The 24,830-nt window shown below is 41.8% G+C and overlaps 2 protein-coding genes and 1 pseudogene across 3 annotated transcripts in view; 1 reads left to right on the forward strand and 2 right to left on the reverse strand.

Moving 5' to 3' along the window:
• The window catches only part of MAP7D3 (MAP7 domain containing 3), a 195,566-nt gene that overhangs the window by 74,774 nt on the left and 95,962 nt on the right, over positions 1–24,830 (reverse strand). The window lies entirely within an intron of this gene.
• LOC126945905 (serine/threonine-protein kinase 24-like) lies at positions 5,099–7,896 on the reverse strand (annotated as a pseudogene).
• The window catches only part of ADGRG4 (adhesion G protein-coupled receptor G4), a 113,855-nt gene continuing 98,766 nt past the window's right edge, over positions 9,742–24,830 (forward strand). The window contains exons 1-2 of one of the 2 annotated variants that reach the window (XM_050777198.1): positions 9,742–9,888; positions 12,493–12,571. In XM_050777198.1, coding sequence (XP_050633155.1) covers positions 12,502–12,571 — 70 coding nt within the window. In that variant the 5' untranslated portion in view covers positions 9,742–9,888; positions 12,493–12,501. Of the gene's footprint in view, positions 9,889–12,492; positions 12,572–24,830 lie in introns of those variants that run through there. The other variant, XM_050777197.1, reaches the window with a different exon arrangement.

A 24,830-nucleotide genomic window follows, 5' to 3' on the forward strand; every position in this document is an offset into this window, starting at 1 on the left:
CAAGTGATTCTCCTGCCTCAGCCTCCTGAGTAGCTGGGACTACAGGCACGCACCACCATGTCTGGCTAATTTTTGTATTTTTAGTAGAGACATGGTTTCACCCTGTTGGCCAGGCTGGTCTCAAACTCCTCACCTTGTGATCCGCTGGCCTCAGCCTCCCAAAGTGCTGGAATTACAGGCATGAGCCACTGCACCCGGCCAGAACCCTTGCTTCTTTAAACCCTCCTGAATCACCCAACCAAAGCCCAAATCCTGTAATATGTCTTTTCTAACTCCCTCTTACTGAGGTGCCCCATGGTGTGTGTTTTGCCCTGTTGCAACAAGTAATAAGCCCAACTTGTTCAACTACAGGTGTGTTCCTGGTAGTCTTTGGCTGGAGGGCAATGACACTAGAGAACTTTGATGGGTGCCAAGGGCTGCTAATCAGATTCGTCTCCAAGACAGTGAAGGAAATGTTTCAGAAAGCTAGACCTCTTCAAGAGGACTAACTTAAGGCACCTTACAGTTTTCTAGCTGCCTTGAAGGGTGTGACCTACTTGGATGACCTTAGTCCACTGGCAGATAACAAGAGGAAGAAGTCTATTGTTGGGTTTGATAAGATTTGGAGGTCACTAAGGGAAGGATAATGTTATTTTTTGTTTGTTTGTTTTGTTTTGTTGAGACAGACTCTCGCTCTGTCGCCCAGGCAGTGGCGTGACCTTGGTTCACTGCAACCTCTGCCTTCTGGGTTAAAGTGATTCTCCTGCCTTAGCCTCCCAAGCAGCTGGGAATATAGGCGCCCACTACCATGCCCAGCTGTTTTTTTTTTTTTTTTTTAATTTTTCGTAGAGACAGAGTTTCACTGTTTTGGCCAGGTTGGTCTCGAACTCCCGACCTCAGGTGATCTGCCTGCCTCAGCCTCCCAAAGTGATGGGACCGCGCCCAGCCAGGGAAGGTGAATGTTCTTATAGAAGTCTCAAAACTCAACTGAGTTATGTCTTCTAGTCAGACAAGCCTGCCTCTCTCTTCCCTCTGTCCCATGTGCCTTTGAAGTCTGGCCTACCCATATCTCCAGGGTTATCTGAGCAGGCCTCTGCCCTCCTGGAAGCCCTGCTACTCCTGTTTTGTGTCAAGGACTCCAGCCCTCCAGCCTTGGGGTTTCACTTGTGTTATGGGGCGAGGCTGTAGTGAATCAGAACTTCCTTGGGCCTCATGCCAACAGAACCAATCATCCTTGATATATCAGGATAAAAAGAACCTCGGAAGGTAATTTTTTCTCTCCTAGGATTCCAGAAAGGTGACTGAAGGAGAGGCAGTATGTTTCCATGATGAAGTGTGTAATAACACAGTGACCTGAATAATAATTTATACCTGGGATGGGATGCAAATGGAGAGAATTGTTCGAGGAAGGCTTTACAAAGGAAAAAGAGTATTGTGTTGAGTCACGAAGGATGAGGTGGTCAAGGGGTTGGGGGGCAAGCAAAAGGAGCAGCATTTGCAAAGAATTGCTTGAACCTGGGAGGTGGAGGTTGCAGTGAGCCAAGATGGTGCTACTGCACTCCAGTCTGGGTGACAGAGTGAGACTCAATCTTAAAAGAAGAAAGAAAGAAAGGAAGAAAGGAAGGAAGGGTGAAAGTCCAAAAGGGACCGGATCACAGAAGAGCTTTTCTTGCAGTGCCACAGGGTTTTAACTTTATAAGTGGTATCATCTGTCAAATAATTTTGACGGAAAAGCCACATGGTCAGATTTGCATTGCAGAGAAAGAAATCTACTCTGTTAACACAGATACATCTTCCTGCTTTTTCCTTTGTCCCCTTAAGAGTCAATTTTTAGCATAGAAGCCTAAGTGATCTTTTTAAAACATGTCTTATCATGTTATTCTTTTGCTCAGAACTCTGGCTTTACTCAAATCTTGGTTTCTAGACATGATTTTCTTCTAAAAGGAACCAGAGTCCTTAGATAAATGGTGGATTCTAGGTATGAGGCAAGGAAAAATGCAAGATTCAACATGGAACATCTTGTGCAAGAGTGTAAGAAAGTGCTCAGAAAATCATAGGTATATATATGTCAAAAGGACACAGAAGCCAGTTTGAAAGGGCTCCCATTAAACAAATCTGGAACAAATTCAACATCAACATAATAATAGTAGTAGATTGTAACTCACTAATTAAAATAGAAATACGTGAGTCCATACTGATAAAAATGAATGAATGAATAAATATGAGAGAAGAAAAAACTCTCCCTTTCAGTAGAAAGCTGACTAATACATGTAGAAAAATGGCGGAGTAGAAAACCACCATTTGACAACCATGAGGTAAAAATTAACAATGAATACTAAAACAATTGGTTGAAGTTTTTTTTTTTTTTTTTTTTTTTTTTTTTTTGACACAGAGTCTCGCTGTCACCTAGGCTGAAGTACAGTGGCGTGATCCTGGCTTACTGCAGCCTTGACAACCCAGGTCAAGCAATCCTCCTACCTCGCCTCCCAAGTAGCTGGGCCACAGGTGTGTGCCACCACACCTGGTTAATTTTTTCTAGAAATGAGGTTTCATGATGTTGCTTAGGCTGGTTTCAAACTCCCGAGCTTAAGTGATCCACCCATCTTAGCCTCCCAAAGTGCTGGAATTGTAGGTGTGAGCCACTGTGCCCAGCAGGTTGAAGTTTTGAGGAGGAACAGGATATTTACACAGGCTTAAAGCATTTCTTCACAAATCACTTATAAATTGCAAATGGGAAAATAACTTTACAGTGGAGACATGTGGTCAACATTACCTTAACCAAGTAATCAAAGTTAATATCCTCAATGATGGGACAAAGTGACATCGTGCACGTGCCGATGTGATGCACTGAGAATGATGGAACATCACTTCTGTGCTGCCAAAAAAGTATAACCTGAGTGATGAGGAAAGCTTAGACAAACCCAAATTGAGGGATATTCTATAAAATAGCCAGCCTGTATGCTTCAAAAATGTCAGTGTTATTTAAGTCAAAGAAAGGCTTAGGAACATTTCTAGATTAAAGGAGACTGAAAAACTGTGACAACTAAAAGCAGGATCTACATTAGATTCTGGATCAGAGGGAAACATGCAATAAAGGACATTAGTGAGACAGCTGTCTAAATATGAATGTGGACTGTATATGAAGTGGTAATGCATTAATGTAAATTTCCTTATTTTGTTAGTTGTTACGTAAGAAACTACTCTTGTTCTCAGGAAAATGCCTGCTGAAGTATTTGGAATGAAGGGACAGGATGTCTCCAATTTACACTCAAATGCTTCAAAAATATATGTAAGGAGAAATAAGGCAAATGTGGCAAAATGTTAACAATTTGCAGAATCTGGATGAAGGATAAATGAGAATTCTTTGTACTATTCTTACACCACTTCTGTAAGTTTGATGCTATTTCAAAATAAGTTTTTAAAAACCCTGCAATGGCTCCCTGTTCTCCAGAGTAAAACCAAAGTTCTTAAAACAGCCTGCAAGCCCCTGTGTTATTTGGCTTTTTATCACCTCTCTCACCTCTTCACTCTGCTTCTGGCACATTGACCTCAATACTGCCCTTAGAAAGGCTCCAAGCACCCTGCAGAGTTCAGGTTATATCCTCCTGCCCAGAACACTCTTTCTTCAACTATCCCCGTGGCTTATTCCCTCATTTCCTTCAGGTCTTTGTTCAAACGTCACTTTTCAGTGAGGACATCACAGATCACCCTATTTAAAATTACATTCCCGGCTGGATGCAGTGGCTCATGCCTGTAATCCCAGCACCTTGGGAGGATGAGGCGGGTAGATCACCTGAGGTCAGGAGTTCAAGACCAGCCAGGCCAACATGGTGAAACCCCGTCTCTATTAAAAAATACAAAAATTAGCCAGGTGTAGTGGTGCATGCCTGTAATCCCAGCTACTCGGGAGACTGAGGCAGGAAAATCACTTGAACCCGGGAGGCAGAGGTTGCAATGAGCTGAGATTATGCCGCTGCACTCCAGCTTGGGCCACAGAGCGAAAATAAAAATAAAAATGCATTCCCCACCCTCCTTCCAGAAATCCCTATACCCCTTTCCCACTTTGCTTTCCTCTATGGCTTTTTTTCACCTTCTAATATGTTATATGCTTTATCTATTTTTTTTGTTTGTTTATTGTCTGTCTACATCCAGTAGAACATAACTTCTAAAAATTGGTTAATTAGTTTTAATTTTATGAACCAAAACTAAATAGAAACACAAAACAAACAAAAACCCCAAAACTGTTAGAGACTTTACATTTTTTTTTTTTTTTGGCCTGTCGAATATTTACTCCACTGTCATTATCTACAGAAGCAATTGGCCAGTTTGTACACAGTGATTCCTTATGTACACTGAAATGGTCTCTGCAAAAATGACATTATATACAAATCTGTACACCCATCCTCCTGAAAATTCTCCAGCTCCCACAGGAAGTTATCAACTCAAAGCAGGATACTTGAGTTTTCATGTCTTTAGTTGCCTTATCATGATCCCAAATATACATTTCAGGGTTTGTTTTAGTTTTTAAAGACACTTTCCTTGAATATGTGCACTATGGTTAAAATTAAAAAACAAAAGTAATAAAATAAAATGATCGCTGGAAGGAGCTGACCCTCCCCACCCATGTGGGAGACTTCATCTGGCTGCGGCACAGCGAGGACTGTGTGTGTCCCTGGACAGGCGTCCGGCATTGGTGTGGCCCCCGGTGGCGCACCTCTTCAGTGGAGTCAGCGAAGGCTCTTGTTGACTTTTAAAAAGGAGGAGGATGAAGAAGAAAAAAAGGAAAAACAAAACCCCAAATGCCAAAGGAATTTCAGTGGGATGAAGTTTCTCCACCACTTAGAGAATATCTGTGGAGCTGCTGCACAAGCTGGGCCACCATGGTGTCGGAGATGCCGGGACACGCCTCCTCCGCCAGGTAGGTGACCCCTCGCAGCTTTTCAGTGGACCCCAAGTTCCCTCCGCACGCCTGGCTCTTCTCTTTCGACTCTGCAAACAGAGGAGAAATAATTGTAGATAAACACTGAGAGAAAGTCCTCTTTGGGATGTCTTTCATCTTATTTCTGTCTACGTCCGATGGCTACAGAGTTCCATTCTCAAGCTTCTTGGGATATTTTTCTCAGATTGTAAAGATCCAGTCCCCCAAATCGCTGCCCCCCCTGAGGCTTGGCCATCTGTTTCCGAGTTGGAATCCTTAGAGCTGGAGTCTTCGTGGCTCTGCTCTGCCTTCCATCTCTTATACCTGTCGATGAGCTCAGTCAAGTAGGAAGTTTTCTTTGCATTGCGTAGTATAAACTTGTGCTTAAATAACTCCTTAGCAGTGGATCTAAAGCTCCGCTCCTTATTCAAACAGGCCTCCACAAACTCCTTGAGGGGTTTACTGTAGTTTTCTTCCAACATTGGTAGGTTGTTCTTTGGAATGAGGAATAAAACTTTCGTGGGATGCAGCTTGGAATGAGGTGGTTCCCCTTTTGCAAGTTAAATAGCTGTTATGACCAAGGACCAGATGTCTGCCTTTGAGTCGTAGGCCGACTATTTGATGACCTCGGATGCCATCTAGAACCAGGTGCCCACGAAGGTGTTCCTTTTGATCTGGGTGTCTGTCAGCTGGCCGGCCATGCCAAAGTCCGCCAGCTTCACCTCGCAGTGCTCAGACAGCAGGATGCTGGCCGCTTTAATGTCTCTATGGATTTTCTTCTCCCAATGGAGGTAATCAAGTCCTTTCAGTATTTATCTTAATATAGTAGCGATCTGGGTTTCATCTAACGGGCCAGGTTCTAACAGATCTAGTGCGGAGCCTCTATCAGGATGTTCCATTATTATCCATACTTTTGTATCCTTCATACATCCTTCATGTATCCATAATATTTGGTTACGTATGGACTGTCACACTGACTCAACACTGTGATTTATTGTTGAATGTCCTCTCTCTCATCTTCAGCTTCTTTCAGATTAATGATGTTTATGGCAACCACTTTCTGAGTCCGACTGTCAATGCCTTTGAACACCTCGCCAAAGGAGCCTTTCCCAATGTTCTCTAGTTTTGCAAAAAGGCTTTCTGGATCTGCCTTTAGCTTCTGTGTGCCGGGCAGGCCCGACTGCACAGGGAGTGAGCCGTGGCGCTCAGGACGACCACTTTCTGGACAGGACGGCCGGGTCACGGATCCGCGAGAGTCGCGAGGCCCGCGGGCCGCGCACAGCCCTGGGGCGGCCGGGCCGGCTCGAGTCAAAGGCCACCCCGGGCTCAGCTGTGGGCGGGCGTCTCCCCGCACCACGCCGGGGAGGGGCTGCAGGGGGCGCAGGGCCTCGAGCAAACTGCCGCCGCCAGTGCAGCTGCTGCTGGGCTGGAGCTGCTAGGCCTGGGCCCGCCTAGAGCCTTTTCTAACTCCCCCAGGTGCAACATTAAACGCAGAATCTCTGCCTACTGGGCTCATATCTATTAATCTGACCTGTTCCAACCTTAAAACAGAAACTTTTTGAGGGGAGATAGAGTTATCTGTTTTGTTCGCTGCTGAATCCCTAGCATCTCAGAATGTTGCCTGTACACAGTGGGCACTCAAATGATTGCGGACTGTATGGATACTGTTATGCTTGAAATATCAGTTGCAGAAGAATAGGTAATAATAGCTAATACTTAATAAAGCATTTATTATGTACCGGGTAGTGTTTTAAGTGCTTTACATATATTATCTCATTGATTTTATACAAATAATAGAGGTGGATATCATCACCACCATTAACTCCTCCTCCTCCTCCTCCTCATCATCATTTCCATGTTGCAGATGAGGAAACTGAGGCAGTGAGACATTAGGAAAACCAAGTAGTCTGGCTTCAGAGTCTGTTTTATTAGCTACTGTGGTGTCCTGTCTCTCTTGTGATATGACCCCTTTTATAGTATGTTTAAAAGCCTGAGCCCGCTGCAGTGGCTCACATCTGTTATTCTGGCACTTTGGGAGGCCAATGTGAGAGGGTTGCTTGAGGCCAGGAATTTGAGACCATATGGGCAATATAGTAAGATGCTATCTCTACAAAAAATACAAACATTATCCAGGCGTGGTGGTGGATGCCTATGGTCCCAGCTACTCTGGAGGCTGAGGTGGGGGGATTGCTTGAGCCTGGGAGGTAGAGGCTGCAGTGAACCTTGATTGTGCCAATGTATTCCAGCATGGGCAACAGCCAGACCCTTTCTCGAAGGAAAGACAGAAGAAAGAAAGAAAGAAAGAAAGAAAGAAAGAAAGAAAGAAAGACAGACAGACAGACAGACAGGCAGGCAAATTTATGTGATGTTTAAAAACATGTAGTATCACTATGCAAAATAATACTACACACTGTTAAGGAATGCCCACATATGTAGTGAAAGTATAAAGGAATGCATGGGAATGACAATGAGCAGGTAATCATTCGTAGTTGGGTGGTAGTTTTTAAGTTGGCAATCAAATATAATTAAAATTGTCCTTCAAAATCTCTTAAGGAGTTGTCAGCACAGATGATTTTTCCTCCAGCATTGGACCCTTTTGCTGTTTCTACGGTTAAGCTCCAAATTCAATAGCTGGCTTGCTATTCCCCACCAATTGGCCTGGTGGGATGCTCATACCAGGAAAGGGAGAGGGAATGAAGACAGCTTGGACCTTCAACAGATTAAGGGTCTTTTAGTGTTAGAAACAGGGACAGAGCTGCAACAAGTCAATCAGCTCAGCCCTCTCTGTGGGAGGACAAGTAAATCAGCAGAGCCATATGGCTACCTAGGCCTTTGAGTTTCCAGGCATGGATGGCTCATAACATCCCGTGATAGCCTTTTCTGGCGCTTATCAATTCCTATTGTCAATAATGACTTATTTATATCTAACTTACATCTCCCACTGCGATTTCAGTCAATTTCCTACTTCTCTGTAGATATGGAGAGCAGATGGTCAACATTCTCCTTATAACCTTCCAGGGAATGAAAGATACCCATTGAAGCCTTCCCAGGTGACAAATGTTTTCCTGACAAAAGAGTCCCAATTTAATTTTCTAGTCAGTTATTTCATTTGTGCTATGTTGGATTTTTAATAAAACATACAGTGCTTTTCTTTGAAAAAAATAACACATGCAGATGATTATAATTCTTATAGTACAAAAGCCTGTTCAGTGAAAACTGAGGTTCCCTCCCACCCAAAACCCCTCAGTTTCCCTCTCTAGAAGCAGCTAGTCTTACCAGGATCCTTTTCCAGAGATATTTGATGACATCTCTAAGTATATGTGAATAACTCTCCTCTAAATTATTTTCTTCATTTCAGCAAACATTAATTAAGCACCTACTATGTGTCAGGCACCGTACTAACTCCTGGGTCAGGGGACAGAAAGAACAAGATGTGTTTCCCTGTCCTCAGGAAGTTTACACTTTAGTAGGGGAGAAAGGTATAGTTTATGAAGTATTGATTGAGCACCCTCTATGTGCCAGACAGCATGCGAACCACTGGAGAACATGGAGTTCTTGCCCTACCAGAGCTTAGTGTTGTGAGGGAGACAGATCAATGAGCAGGCATGGTGTGAAATATGAACACATGCCAGGGAAGTGTCAATATGTTTCTTGGTAATGGCTCTACATCTTCTTGTAGGCTGTGTGACCCCACGTTGGGGATGGGTCACAAAACCTAAGCCTTGTGCCTACTGGAAAGGAGAAGTAGTAGAGTCCTAGATAGGAGCCGTGGTGCTGGAACCTGGTGCTAGGCACTGGCCCAAGCACTTTACATACGGTGTGTTATGTAATATTCACAGCAATATGAAGTGAGTTCCATGGTCAGTATTTTACAAATGAAGACACTGGGGGCTCCAGAGATGTTAGGGAACTGGCTACAAGTCACACAGGTGGGACTCAAACTCAAGCCTGTCTTTCCACAAAGCCTGGGTTCTTATGCACTACACTGATCACAGTTTGTGGGTTTTGGGGTGAATCATGGATGATTCCAATACACCTCCTCCTTCTCTGTTCCCCTGTGAAGAATCCTGGCCTTAAGCTGGGTCGACTCAGCCTCCTATGAGACTGAATTTTCCATTGAAGATATGAGATGAAGAGGAAAATGCACTGGTTTGGTAGTCAAAACACCTTGGTTCTAGCTCCTGCTTTACCTTTCACAAGCTCTATGACTTTGGACGAGTCATTCTACCCTTGGAACCTCAGGGGCCTCACCTGTGAAGTTCAGAGGCTGACAGGGATCATCTCTGAATCCTCCATGGGATTTGATGGTATTTCTGTCACCCCTAAGGGGCTGTAATGACACCTTCTGGGACAAAAACCACATCCCCTTCTTGAGATGAACATAAAGCCAGTTCAGTAAATCTATTTACTTTCGAGGTGACTTGAAGAATGAATGTCCAGTGCGGGTAAATAGCTGGCTTCACCTTACTGATGGAGTAAGATGTGAACAAGTTCATGCCTCCTTGGCCTCTGCTTTCTGCTCATAGTTCTGAACACTACCCCTCCTCCTCCCCACTTTCTCAATAAAGTGAAATGAGCCTTAGTCAAGTAAGCAAGTACCCTTTTAATATATCCAATTTAATTAAAGCAATAATCAACTAGGAACTGAAGATAATCCTTAGTGAAAACTGGGTCAGAGCCCTCAAATTAATGGGTTATTGCAGGGTTGTAATAACCTGAGAACTTTGCCCATGCTGATTTTATGCTCAGGAGAGCAGCCCCATGACGTGCTACAAGCCACAAAAAGAGGATCTACCCGGATCAATAAGCCCCATAAAGCTAAGAGCAGAGAGGCTGGTTTGATGCAGAAAAGAAGGTGACTGAGGCATGGACAGCAGAAAATGAGGCAAGATCTCCTGTTTTGTGCTTCTTTCATTTCACATCAAACCTAGGAATTTAGAGGCAAGATCTGGTCATTTGGGGTTGGAAAGTTAAAAGAGTCCAGTTCTCAGGTAAGTGTCTCTCTCGCTCCCTTCCTCCTTCCCTCCCTCTTTCCTTTCCTTCCTTCTTTCTCTCTTCCCCCCACTTCTTTCCCTTAAATTTTTCTGAACCACAAAATTAAGAAATATGCATCATAAAATAACCAAATTGCTTGAAATTGTGTGAGGTATAAAATTCACGTCTTTAATCCTCACCCTTTCTTTCTCTTTTCCTCTTTCTTTACTTTTCCTCCTTCCTTCCTTTTATGTTTTTTCAAAATTATGAAAGTAACGTATGCTCATTGTAAAAACAAACAGTACACAATCATAGGAAGTATAAAGGAAACCTTTAATTCCCATTTTTCCTTCCTGTCTCTTTCCTCCCCTTCCTATCTTCCTTACCTTCCTCTCTCTTGCTTTCTTCCTTTCTCCTGTCCTTTGATTTTTAAAATTATGTAACTAATTTATAATCTTTGTAAAATAACCAAACAGTACAGAACAGTATGGAAAAATTATCAAGCCCCACCCCCTTTCTTCAACCCACATTTTCATGCCTTATATATAGACTTACCTTATTCCTTTTTTTTTGGAGACAGTCTCGCTCTGTCACCCCGGCTGGAGTGCAGTGGCGTGAACACGGCTCAATGCATCGTCTGTCTCCCAGGTTCAAGTGATTCTCGTACCTCAGCCTCTCAAGTAGCTAGAATTATAGGCATGTGCCACCATGCCCGACTAATTTTGTATTTTTAGTAGAGACAGGGTTTCACCATGTTGCCCAGGCTGGTTTCGAACTCCTGGTCTCAAGTGACCCGGCCGCCTGGGCCTTCGAAAGTGCTGTGGTTACAGGCATGAGCCACCATGCCCGGCCTTTATTCCTTTTAATGGTTGCATAGTATTCTGTTGTGTAAATGTCCCATGATTTATTTATTGGGCACCAGGTAAGTTTCTGAAACATACCTTGAAGTTGTTATAAAAGTTTAGAGGAAATGTAAGAAAAATATAAATTGGATTATTTGCTGCTGAAAATTCCATTTTATAGATAGCAATCATATCCATTTCTATAGCACTTTATGCTTTGAAAATTGCCTTCGAAGCATCGTCTCATTTGATCCTCTTCGAGAGCAGCTCTGGGAAATAGGCAGATTATTATCTCCATTTTTACAGATAAGGAAACTGAGGCCCAGGGAAATTAAGGAAGAGAAATATGTATGGCCTCACAGCCAGTTACTGAATCTCAGCCTAGTCCTCTTATAGCACTATAAATTTAAGCTGCATTTCATTTTGCAAGTCATAAAAGATTTAGACACCCCCTTACTTCTAAGTTCATAGTTTAGAAAACCCATCCGACTCATACAAATTCCGTTATTATTATAATGAGAATGGCAGTAGAATCCTTGGTAAATATGAAGAGCCTGATTAATGGCTGGTGTTCATAGCAAGCCCAAGATTCATTTGACTTCCTAATTGGCTTCTGTTACATTAAATGTAAAGTGGGTCTATTCACTCTAAATCCCACGTGGAGGTAGAAAGAAATACAATATGTTGCATTATCCTATAGAAAAGGAAGTGTTCAAATCAGTAGTAAATCATTCAGAAGCGTATTTTATTTAAAATCAGAAATGCCCATCAGCACCCTACCGCCAATTTTCTGTAACATGTTTCAGTCGGATTTGCAGTTTTAACACCGTTTTGTTTGGAGAAAAGGGGGTTTTCAGTGCATTTTCCACATAAGACACTATAGTTACAATTAATTAATGAGAGAAGCTGGGTAAATGTGTAATGAAATGGTGATTAGATTTCTCTAAACGGATCTGCTTTAAAAATACAAATGATTTGATGAGTTACTTTTGTCAACAAGGTCTTCTTGCATAACAGTCCTTCAAGAAATTTAGGATCATTACAACTACAAGTAGTTGAATTGAAGTTTGTGCATTAGGGTTGAAAGTATCACACTTTGGTTTTTTGTTTGTTTGTTTGTTTGTTTTTGAGACAGAGTTTTGCATTTGTTGCCCAGGCTGGAGTGCAGTGGTGCAATCTTGGCTCACTGCAACCTCCGCCTCCCGGGTCCAAGCAATTCTCCTGCCTCAGCCTCCCGAGTAGCTGGGATTACAGGTGCCCGCCACTATGCCCGGCTAATTATTGTGTTTTTTTTTGTATTTTTAGTAGAGATGGTGTTTCACCATGTTGGCCAGGCTGGTCGCAAACTCTTGACTTCAGGTGATCCACCCGCTTCAGCCTCCCAAAGTGCTGGGATTACAGGTGTGAGTCATCACTCCTGGCCTCACATTTTGTAATTATGCATTTAATGTCTCTCCTCCCCACAGGGCTAACTGTCCTATGATGGCAGATATCTGTGTCTTGTCTTCTCAGCACTGTATTCCCAGGGAGCAACACAGTGTCCTGCACACAGAAGGGATTCAATAAAATTTGTTGAGCTAGTATATAGATAAATCCATTAGTGAGGTTTCAGCCAGGCTGGGTATCTCAGGTAAATGCCTATCATGTGGTTGGCTGACATGACTTTAAGCAATAGGAAAAAACCTTAGGTGGAATGCAAAGGAGAAGTGTGGTCACATACACTTAGAAATTGTCTTTTCTGAATCTGAGCTGGGCATATTTTTGACTTTTTAAACACAGACTTAGACAATGAAAGAGCGCATCATATATCAGAAGCTTTATGGATTGATTCTCATGTCGAGTTTTATCTTTCTCTCAGGTAAGAAAACATATTCTTATTATCTCTTTCAATGTCTCATGTATAGTAGGTTATAGAAATAAACCATTTGAAAAATACTACCAATGGAGATTTGCTGGGCTGCCTCTTAATGGTCACCTTTCGGTCAGTATGGCTACAGAAGAAGCTGAAGTGTCAGTAAGTGAATTCATTCATTCAGTATTCTGTACTACTGGTAGAGAACTGGCCTCAAGCAGGCAGTAACTTGGACTACTGCCTTTGACATTTCTTAAAGCAACTCTGAAATGCCATTTGGCAGCTAATGCACACGTAACAGAAGATTTGGGTTTTCTTTTGGGCTGTTTCCTCTCCTCCATAATGCTTTATTTAAAGCTGTCTGAAGCATTGTGATACCATCTTTCTATCTCCATTATATGCACATGGCAAGAATCATAGAATACAGATGGGGAAACTGAGGCATGCAAACAGCTGGTAACAGATTCATAAAGCAATGGGCATATATTCTGGAAGCACCCAGACCTTCCCTAGACTCTATGACAGGAATGAATATAATTTATCTCTATTTTGCAGTAGATAATTAAGACAATTCACTCAAGTAGCTGATAATTTAGAGACTTCAGGAGAAGGTCTTGGTAAACTGAAATCTTGTCCATATTAAGTAAATTCGGTTGATAACTTTGCTCATTTAGCACATAAGTACTTAGCTAAAATGTCATAAATGCCAGTGAGTGACAATGCCTGATGAAATTGACCTGGGGTTTAATTTGAATGGTCCTCAGGTGTAAGAGCTAATCTGCAAAAATACCAAATCATCATCGCCATCAAGAGCAAACGCTGGCTTCTTGCTGCATGCAGAGCCTGATGGGGAACCATGTTTCTTATAATAGAGATTGAAATGGGGCCTACGGGGTACAGTGGCAACTTTGTCATCTGGCCTGACCTACCTGCTAAGAAGTTGATTTATTTTTCCTCTGCCTGTTTCCTCAAGGGCAAGAAACTGTATTTTCCCAATTTCTTTATCCAAAGCATCCAACACAGGCCTTGACATAGTTTAGGCACTTGGTTCATATGTGCTGATTTAATGAATTCATGCAATTTTAAATGATGAAAACTTTCAACACCTGTATGGTGGTGGGGTATATGACACAAACTCCATTGGGTTTTTGTGAAGGGCTACAGGGCATGGTATAGAGCAATCTAGAATAGTGGAATATAGGAATCTAGTGCAGTCATGGAATAAAAAGTGAAGAGTGTGTGGTACTGAAAAGTTTGCATGGGTTTGCGAGGAATATCACTGGTCAATGAAAATTATTATTATTATTATTGTTACTTCGAGACAAAGCCTCGCTTTGTTGCCCAGGCTGGAATGCAGTGACACGATCTTGGCTCACTGCAACTTCTGCCTCCTAGATTCAAGCAATTCTCCTGCCTCACCCTCCTGAGTAGCTGAGATTACAGGCGTCTGCCACCATGCCCGGCTAATTTTTGCAATGGTCTGTGAAACTTATGATAGATGTGCAGGTCCTCAACCTGAAGAGGTCAATTTAAAGCAGTCACGAGGTTTTCCAGACTGTTTAAGTCTCAAATTTATGAGTCAAACGAGTTTTTTTTTGTAGGTTCTCAAACACTCAATTATAATTGTTCTTTGATTACCAAGAAATTCATTACTTTCTTCTTGGAAAAAAAAAAAAACCTGTCCTTGGAAACAACAGCATAACTAAGGTTCAGTTCCCTTCAGGCTCCAGATGAGTCACCAGCCTCCCAACTGTGAGGGTCATTATTGGGGAGAGATTAAGGCCAGATTAAGCAGAGGGTGACTCAGAGATGCTCTAACTGGGAGGAGCCAGAGTGTAGAGCAAAACTGTCTCCATAGAAGAATATCAAGGGTTGAGAAGGAGAAACCAAATCTGTATTAAAGTCTATGGGGTGAGAGCAGAGCCAGAAAGAAGAGATGAAGACTGAGGTCAAGAGCTGAATAGTTGCAGAATGGAGCAGGAGATAAAAAATAAGGCATAAATGAGAGAAGAGGGCCTAGGACTTAGGCTGTACAAGGGACTCAGTTTCCTAGTGCTCTGTCTTAGTCTGCTCAGGTTGCCAAAACAAAATATCATAGATTGGATGGTTTAAACCATGGGCATTTATTTCTCATGGTTCTGGAAGCTGAGGGTTCAAGATCAAGGTGCCAGATGATTCAATTCTTGGGGAGGGCCCTCTTCCTAGTTTGTAGACAGCTGCCTTCTCTCTGTGTCCTCACAAGGCTGAGACAGAGAGAGAGCTCTGCTTTCTTCCTCTTCTATAATGGCACTAATCCCATCATAGGGGCTCCACCTTCATGCCCTCATGTAAACCTAATTACTTTCCAAAGGCCACACCTCCAAATACCAACACATTAGAGGTTGGGGCTTCAGCATAGGATTTAAGGGGAGGGGGAAACAAACATTCAGTCCATAACATGATTTTCCTCTTAATGGTGCTGGCTATTGGCTATGTAATGGGTATGGATAGATTTGGGTTGAAGACATAGGGCTATAGTAGTTGTCCTAAGGTCTTGCTCATACCATGTATACACACACACACACACACACACACACACATAGGCACACACACACACACACTCACATCTCAAGTGGAGTAGGACAGGCTTTGCTGGCTGAAAGAGTGTAACATGTGTTCTGGAGCATTCTTGAGTTGGGAGACTGGGGTTTTGTGACATTCTTGAGGTGGGAGGCTGGGTTTTTGAGGCACCTAGCCTCTAGAGTCAGTAACTTTTTCTCCTATATTGGATAGTCAATTAGTCAATCTGGGCCGGAATGAACTTTCCTGAGTTGTCACATATGCAGAGACAACCTGACCAGGAATCCTTTTGACACAGGATAGCCCCAGAGCCATGTCAGAAAATCAGTCTTTATGCTATAGAGACAAACTAGGTTGGGGGAGTCAGGACACAGTAGGAGTGTAGAGGTAAAGAAGTTCTTCTGAAAGGTGTTTGTGTAGCCAGGGTTCAGAAAAAGCCTTATCTTTTCTTTTTTAAAAAAATTTTATTTTTTAAATTTTAAATAGACACAGGATCTCGCTATGTTGCCCGGACTGGTCTTGAACTCCTGAGCTCAAGTGATCCTCCCACCTCAGCCTCCCAAAGTGCTGGGATTACAGGCGTGTGCCACCCTGCCTCGTCTATCTTTTCTTGAGAAACTGATTCCAAGAGAAAGGAGAAGTGGAGGATAAACTTTGAGTAGAAACTCTAAATTTCTGTATGAATTCAAGAGTTGAGTTGTCCAATATGGTAATTACTTGCAACATGTGGCTAGGTTTTAATTAATTAAAATTAAGTTAAATTAAAAATTCAGTTCTTAGGAACACAAGCCAGATTTTAAGTGCTCAATAGCTACAAGTGGCTGGTTGCTACCATATTAGGCAGTGCAGATACAGAACATTTCCGTATCACAGAAAGTTTTATTAGACAGCACTGTTCTAGAAGGTTGTAGAGACTGGCATTTGAGAAAAAACATTTGTTTTAAACAGCTTTATTGGGCTGGGTGTGGTGCCTGTAATCCCAGCATTTTGGGAAGCCAAGGCAGGTGGATCACTTGAGCTCAGGAGTTTGAGACAGCCTTGGCAATATGGCAAAACTCCGTCTCTACTACAAATACAAAAATGAGCCAGGCGTGGTGGCATGCACCTGTAATCCCAGTTACTCAGGAGACTGAGGCACAAGAATTGTTTGAACCCAGGAGGTGGAGGTTGCAGTGAGTCAAGATCGCGTCATTGCACTCCAGCCTGGGCAACGGGAGTGAAACCCTGTCCCCAAAACAAAACAAAACAAAACAAAATAAAATAAACCCGTTTATTGAAATATAATTTACATACCATAGAATTCACCCATTAAAAGTATACAATTCAATGGTTTTCAGTATATTTACAGTGGTGCAACCATCACTACTATCTAATTCCAGAACATTTTTATAACCCCCAAAAGAAATACCATACTCTCCGTTCCTCCCACAGCACTCCAGGCCTTGGCAATCAGCAATCTCTTTTCTGCCTCTATGAATTTGCCTATTCTGGACATTTCAAATAAATGGAATCATACAATATGCAGCCTTTTGTGACTGGCTTCTTCCACTTTACACAATGTTTTCAAGGTTCATCCATGTGGAGCATGCATCAGCAGTTCATTTATTTTTATTGCTGAACAATATTCAATGGTATGGATATACCTCATATTTTTTTCCATTCACCAGTTAATGGGCATTTGAGTTGTTTCTACATTTTGACTATTATGAATAATGCTGTATGAACATTTGTGTGCAAGTTTTGTGTGGACATATGCTTTCATTTATTTTGTGAATATACCTAGGAGTGGAATTGCAGAGTCATATTTAACTTTATGATTAATATTTTGAGGAGCTTGCAGACCATTTTCCAAAGAGGCTGCATCATTTTACATCCCCACTAGCAGTGTATGAAGGTTCTGATTTCTCCACATCCTTGTCAACACTTGCTATTGTCTGTCTTTTTGATCATAGCCATCCTATTGGAAATGAAGTGATACTCCACTGTGGTTTTGATGTGCATTTCCCTATGACTATTAAGCATTTTTTCATGTGTAAAAACAGATATTTTGTCTAACAATACTCAAAGCATTTCACCTGGGAAATTATGCCTTCTGGACTCTGAAGCATATGTTCTTTCTTTTTTATTTTTTCAGATACATATTTCCTTGAGTTGGCACAGGCATAGCACATTTGTCCAGCATAGGACAGACGAAAAAGGCTCATATGATAGCCTGTTTGAGTTTGAGCATGTCATGTAGGAGGGTGACTGACCACCATACTCTGTCTCAGGCTAGCAAGTTTTACAGATTTCCTTCATCAACAGTAAAAATATTGATAGGGAATTGCATAGGCTGAAAAGTAGGTCTGAAATACTGTTTTCCCCATGTTGTTCATCGCCCAGAGGTGGATGGGCTTCTAGGATCCTTGGCTTGGATTTTTGTTACCTAGGTACTTTTGAGTTGGTCTATCAAGGTAGGGCTTATGGGAGCTGTTAGCATCACAACATAGAGACCTCAGTAGAGGGCCCTGTAATTCCACTGCCAGGTAATAATTAGCAGTCTTTCCTCTTCTGGAAATGGCTCCTCTGCACACAGCTTTATGCAAACTTAGGTGCCATCTTTCGTTCTTCCCTTTCTCTCACCCTCCACATCTAATCCATTGAGTCTTGTTCATGCCACCTCAAAAATACGTCCCAAATCTGACTGCTTTCTTTTCTTTTCTTCTCTCTCTTTTTAAACCATTTTAACTGCCTCCGCCATGGGCTGAGCCACCATCATTTTCTGTTGGCTGACTTCAGTAGCCTCCTAATGGTCTCCCTGCTTTCACTCTTGCTCTACTACAGTCTATTCTCCACACAGCAGCCAGAGTGATCCTTTAATATATCAAGTCAGATCATACCACTGTTTTACTCAAAACTTGCCAATAAGTTCCTATCAAAATTAGAATATAATTCAAACTTTTTAATGAGACCTAAAAAGCACTACATTATCTGATCTCCCACTGCCTCTTGCACTTCACTTACTACCATGCTTCCTCTTTCTCCCTCTGCTCCAGACACACTGGCTTCCTACTATTCCATAAACACACCAAGCACAGTCCCACCAAAAGGCCTTTGCACATACTGTTACCCATGTCTGGGTCACTCTTATTCCACATTTATGTATCCTGTCTCTTTTTTCATCCCTTGGGACTGAGCTAAAATGACTCTCAGAGAGGCCTTTCTTAACTATCCTATATAATGTAGACATTTCCTTCCCCCTCATCTCTGCTTTTACCATTAACTAACTCATCAACCTGTCAACTTCCTTCAGAGTACTGTATGTAATTTGTGTTTTTTCCTTTACTTGTTTATTGACTGCATCAGTCCCTGGAATGTAAGCTGACGAGGTCAAGGACCTTGTGTGTTATGTCTACTCTGTTACTGCACTCTAACACTGACACATAGTCAATGCTCAATGACCATCACTGTTGAGTAAATAAATTTCTTCAGGGAGCTTCTGGCTTTATGAGTAAGGACATCTATTTTTTTTGGGTGAGACGTGGGCCTTGAATCCAAGATTTGAAGGAACAATCACATTACCTATGTGAGGATAATTCCTCTGTCTCCTATGCCAAGAACTCTTGGCAGACCACATACGGAGTCAGCAGCCTAGGTACTAGAGGAAGGGATGTGTTGGACAACTCTGGCTGGCGATTGGTGGTAGAAATGAGGATCAGGGTTGGACATTTCTATATCTGGTAGGCCTGGTTTGTCTAAGGATTAGCCTGGTTACAAGACCAGTGGAAAGTGTGGGCAGTGGGTGGCAGATAGTAACTCTGATTCTCTGTGGTTGTTCACACTATGGCCACGGTGATGTGGGTAATGGAGCTCCCCAGTGTCAGGTGCCTATTGATTATATCTACTCAGACAGCCATGGGGCTGCTAGACCAGGGCCTGGTCTACAAAGTTTTTCAGTGCTGCAGAATGTTGAATTCCAAGGACTTATGATTCTAAGAGCCAGAAGACTCCCTGCTCAAGTGAGTATCTGCTCACCTGCCCTTTTATGAGTGGGTAGTGACACTTCCCAGATGAGGCAGGCATGGAGTAGCCTTGGTAGAATGCTCACTCTCAGAGTGGCCAGATTCTTCAAAGTATAAACACAACTGATGCCTCTGGTGGCCCTTTTTCTCAAATCTGCTCTGCCTCCTCACCTTGCTCTCATAGGTATTACCAGGTGGTTAGCTGGGTTCTGAGCCTTACACAGTGTTGAGTCAAGTTGTGTCTTCCCAACATTCATATGTTGAAGTCCTAACCCTCAGTACCTCAGAATGTGATCTTCTTTGGAAATAGGGTTATTGAAGATATAATTAGTTAAGATAAAGTCATACTGCAGTAGAGTGGGCCCCTAATCCAATATTATTGGTATCTTTATAAGAAGAAAAAGTGTGGACATAGATATGCACACAGGGATATCACCATGTAAAGATGAAGGCAGATATCGGGGTCATGTGCTTACAGGCCAAATAATACCAAATATTGCCACAAAACCACCAGAAACTAGGAAAGAGGCATAGAACAGATTCTCTCTCACAGCTCTCAGAAGGAACCAACCCTGCTGACACCTTGACCTTGGACTTCTAGCCTCCATAACTGTGAGATGATACATTTCTGTTGTTTAAACCACGCAGTATGTGGTATGTTGTTAGGGCAGCCCTGGCAAACTAATGACACAGACACTGATGCTCTGGCAAGCTCATTGGGTTAGAATTAAAAAGAGGAAAGTAGGTTACCTCATGGGGAAGAAACAGTGACCAGATCATGCCCAGAGTACCTAACCATGGAAGAACCTCATTTGTCCTTTTCCCTGAAGGTAGTAGAGGACAGTGGACCTGGAATCACAGTCCCCCAAACTTTGAAACACTTGAACATTTTAAGGAGAAACTTTGCCTTCTAAGAAAGGGTAGAAAAAACTGTATAGGATATGTCTGATGTTACTTAATGCTGTCATAAGCAGAAAACAAAGGGATTTTTCCTGGAAAAAACCATTCAGATTGTCTGTCTCTTAGAGCTTTAAATCTTTTCTCTCTGACTTTTTATTTTATTTGGTTATTTATTTTTGAGACAGAGTTTTGATCTTGTTGTCCAGGCTGGAGTACAGTGGCGAGATCTCGGCTCACTGCAACCACTGCCTCCTGGGTTCAAGTGATTCTCCTGCCTCAGCCTCCCAAGCAGCTGGGATTAAAGGTGTCTGCCACCACACCAGGCTACTTTTTTATTTTTAGGAGAGATGGGGTTTTGCCATGTTGGCCAGGCTGGTCTCAAACTCCTGAACTCAGGTGATACGTCCGCCTCTGCCTCCCAAAGTGCTGGGATTACAGGCGTGAGCCACCACACCTGGCCTTACTCACTGACTTTTAAAATGAATGTATTTATTACTTTTAGGCTCTGACAGGCAGAGAGAATTCTCCCTTGATCTTTTGCTAATAGTTCCCTAAAACAGAGGGCAGAGCACGAGTTCAGTATACAGTTCAGAACTTCTCATTCTATGCCAGATGCTTCATCCCTGATACCTTTGCACAAGGGACAGCACTCCATTTGCCCACCCATTAGCCTCCAACTCAGTGCCCTAATACAGGATACAATTATTTATTCAGTAAACAGCTACAAAGGACCTACTCTGTGCCAATGAAGTTGGACCTCCCCATCTCACACTGTACATGAAAATTAACTCTAAATGAATGAAAGACTTAAATGTAAGAACTGAAACTATAACATTCTTAGAGGAAAGCATAAGGGAGAATCTTCACAACCTTTGGTTTGGCAATGGATTCTTAGAAATGACACCAAAAGCGGCAGGGCGCGGTGTCTCACGCCTGTAATCCCAGCACTTTGGGAGGCCAAGGCGGGTGGATCATGAGGTCAGGAGATTGAGACCATCCTGGCTAACACGGTGAAACCCCGTCTCTACTAAAAATACAAAAAATTATCCGGGTGTGGTGGCACATGCCTGTAGTCCCAGCTACTCGGGAGGCTGAGGCAGGAGAATCGCTTGAACCCAGGAGGCGGAGGTTGCAGTGAGCCAAGATTGTGCCACTGCACCCCAGCCTGGGTGACAGAGTGAGACTCTATCTCAAAAAAAAAAAAAAAAAGAAAAGAAAAAAAGAAAAAAAAAAAAGAAGAAGAAATTACACCAAAAGCATGAGCAATAAAATAAAAATTCAATACTTTGAATTTCATTAAAATTAAAAACTTTTACACATCAAAAGACACTATCAAGAAAGTGAAAAGACAATACAGAATGGGAGAAAATATTTGCAGGTCATATATCTGATAAGGTTCTAGTATTCAGAATATACGAAGAATGCTTACAACTCAAGGAGAAAAAGACAAGCCACCCAACTAAAAATGAGCAAAAGACTTGAACATGTATTTCTCCAAAGAGTCTATGCAAATGGCAACAAACATATTTAAAAAAATGCTCAATGTCACCAGCCATTAGGGAAACACAAATCAAAACCACAATGAGATACTACTCCATAATCTCTAGGATGACAATAACAATAATAAGTGGAAAACAACAAGTGTTGGCTAAGATGTGGAGAAATTGGAGCCCTCATACATTGCTGGTAGGAATATATAATGGTACAGCTGCTGTGAAAAACAGTTTGACTGTTACTCAATAAGTGAAACATAGAGTTACTATATAGCCTAGCAATTCTACTCTTACATTTATACCCCAAATAAATGAAAACATGTGTTCAAACAAAATAAATGGCATGCATGTTCATAGCAGCACTATTCATAGTAACCAAAAGATAGAAACAATCCAAATGTCTATTAATGTGAATCAATAAACAGAATGTGAAATATCCATATAATGGAATCTTATTAAGCCGTGGAAAAGGATGAAGTACTGATACATGGTACAACATGGATGAACATTATGCTAAATGAAAGAAGCCAGACACGAAAGGACACATATTGTCTAACTCTCTTTATATAAAATGTCCAGAACAGGCAAATCCAGAGACAAAAAGCAGATTAGTGGTTGCCAGGGGCTGGAGGGGAGGGGCAAATTGAGAGTGAGTGCTTAATGGGTACAGGGTTTCCTTTTTGGACGATGAAAATGTTCTGGAATTAGATAATGGTGATAGTTGTACAACATTATGAATATGCTAAATACCACTGAATTGTAGACTTTAAAATGGTTAAAATGGTAAATTTTATGTTATATGAAATTTCCCAGTACAAATAAAATGGTGCTTGGCACTCCTAGGGCAGTAACAGTAATTTAAGTGAGATTTATGATGAGTTTTTCCTAACATGGAAAACACTTATGCTATGAGTGAGAAAAGCAGGGGACCCAATTTTCCTTACAATATGATCTCAGCCTCACAAAAACAAGCAAAGTCTGTGCACAGAAAAAAACTGAGGAAATATACCAAAATGTTAATGGTGATTATCTCTGGGTGGTGGGACTCTCTGGCTGGCTTTGTTTTCATCTTTTTACTTTCTAATACTTTTCAGTTTTTCTTTAAGAAAACATATACACTATCACTTTTATAATGGAAAAAACACCTAAAAAAAAAGTAAGGAAGACAATAAATGTCATTTAAAATAAAAGGAAACAGTGGATAGAGGCGAAGAGACACAGAGGAGCCAAATCAAGAGAGAACACGCTTCAGGGGAGCAATCATGCAATTTGGACTTGAAAATTGCCAGGGAACAGATGGCAGCATCTAAGCAGACATCTGCAATGGATAGCGAAATCATATGCAAAGACACAAGTGGCCTTTGAAGCAGGCCCTTGAGAGGCCCGGCAGAGAACGCTGCTTGCCTGGCCAAACAGAAGGGCAAAGCCCTTCTCCGTCTTGTCACAGTCTGGCCTCCTCGGAGTCCTGCTAGAGGCCCAGAGGCTGCGGTGGGGTTCAGCTCAGGTGGGCTTCCACGTGTGAGGGTGCAAAAGAGGTTGTGGAGGAAGGAAGAGGCTTCTAATAGTGACCTAGGCAAACATTGCGACTGAAATTAACATGGGGTTTCACAGTTTATAAACATTCTCACACACATAATCTAAATGTTAGTTATGATTGCATCACCTTTTACCATGGCCCTGTGAGGTAGGCAGTTATTATTCCCATCTTGCTATGGAAGAATGAGGCACGGAGAAGTGATATGAGCTATTTATTTAACTTTTATATAGTGCTCTCTATGTGCCAGACACTGTGCTGAGAGCTTTCACAGGCATCTGTTACCTACGTTCACACAGCTAGTAAGAGGCAGAACTGGGACTCAAATTTGGCTTTTTAGACTGCACTACACCACACTTCTGTTTATGTCTAAGCAGAATTTACCTATATCTGCAGAATCTTAAGTAAGGCCACAGTGATTCTATCTATCTCTCTATCTATCTATCTATCTATCTATCTATCTATCTATCTATCTATCCATCATCTTCCATCTGTCTACCTATCCACTCATCCATACCTCTCTCCATCCATTCATCTATCTATCCATCCACCCATCCATCTTTATTTTTCTGATTATAAGTGTAATACATGATTTTTTAAAACACACAAATATGCTGAAATAAGTAACATAAGAAGTAAAAAATTTCCCTAAATCTCACACCTAAAAATAAGCATTCTTAACTGTTTAATATGTGCTCTTCCAGACTTTTTTCTGTGGACATACTACCTGCATATTTTTCTTTCACTTTTTAATAGGATAATACTGCACCTGCACTTAATGTAACTCCCATTTCACACAATAGTAAGCCTTGAAAAACTCTCCATGACTATAGAGGCCTATCTTGTTTGTTTCACTATTCCATTGTATAGAGGTAGCAATTTTCCTAAATAGTCACTTATTGATAGACATGCAGGTTTGTCAATTGTTCTTGATTATAAACAATGCTGCAATAAATATCATTGTACTCTCATCTTTGTCTATCTGTATATTTGTCTAAAATGAATTGGTAGAAATGAAATTGCTGGGTCAAAGGATACACACAATTATATACAATTAAGATTGCCATAGATAATGGCAAATTGCCCTTCAGAAAAAAAATACTTAATTGGCAATCCCACTAGCAGTGTGTAAGAGTGACTCATTTTCCCACAGGCTTGCCAACGCTGGATATTCTGTCTTCTAAAATTCTATCAACCAAGTAGGCAAAAATGGTGTCTCCTTATTGTTTTAATTTGTGCTTAAAAATAGTAAGGTGGCATCTTTTTATAGTATTGGCCTTTATATTTCTGCTTTTGTAAATTGCTTTTTCCCATCTTTTGGCAACTGGTTTTAAATTAGTATACTGCAGGCTGGGTATGGTGTCTCACACTTGTAATCCCAGCACTTTGGGAGACCGAGGTGGGAGGATTGCTTGAGCCCAGGAGTTCGAGACCAGACCAACCTAGACAACATAATGAGACATCGTCTCTAAAAAGAATTTAAAAATTTGCCAGGCGTGGTGGCATGCACCTGTGGTTCCAGCTAATTGGAAGGCTGAGGTGGGAGGATTGCTTGAGCCTGGAAGGTCAAGGCTGCAGTGAACCAAGTTCATGCCACTGCATTCCAACCTGGGCAAGAGACTGAGACCCCCTCTTAAAACAAAAAATCAAAAACTAAATTAGTATACTGCAGAAAGGAGAGGCCCTTGTAGACCACGTGAGATTATGATACATTTTCTTTTAAGGTGCAACTAAGTCCTGGAGATTTATGCTACCATAAAACCAGTTCTTAAATGTAT

This window comes from Macaca thibetana, chromosome X (genome assembly GCF_024542745.1).
Source record: "Macaca thibetana thibetana isolate TM-01 chromosome X, ASM2454274v1, whole genome shotgun sequence".
Classification (NCBI taxonomy): domain Eukaryota; kingdom Metazoa; phylum Chordata; class Mammalia; order Primates; family Cercopithecidae; genus Macaca; species Macaca thibetana.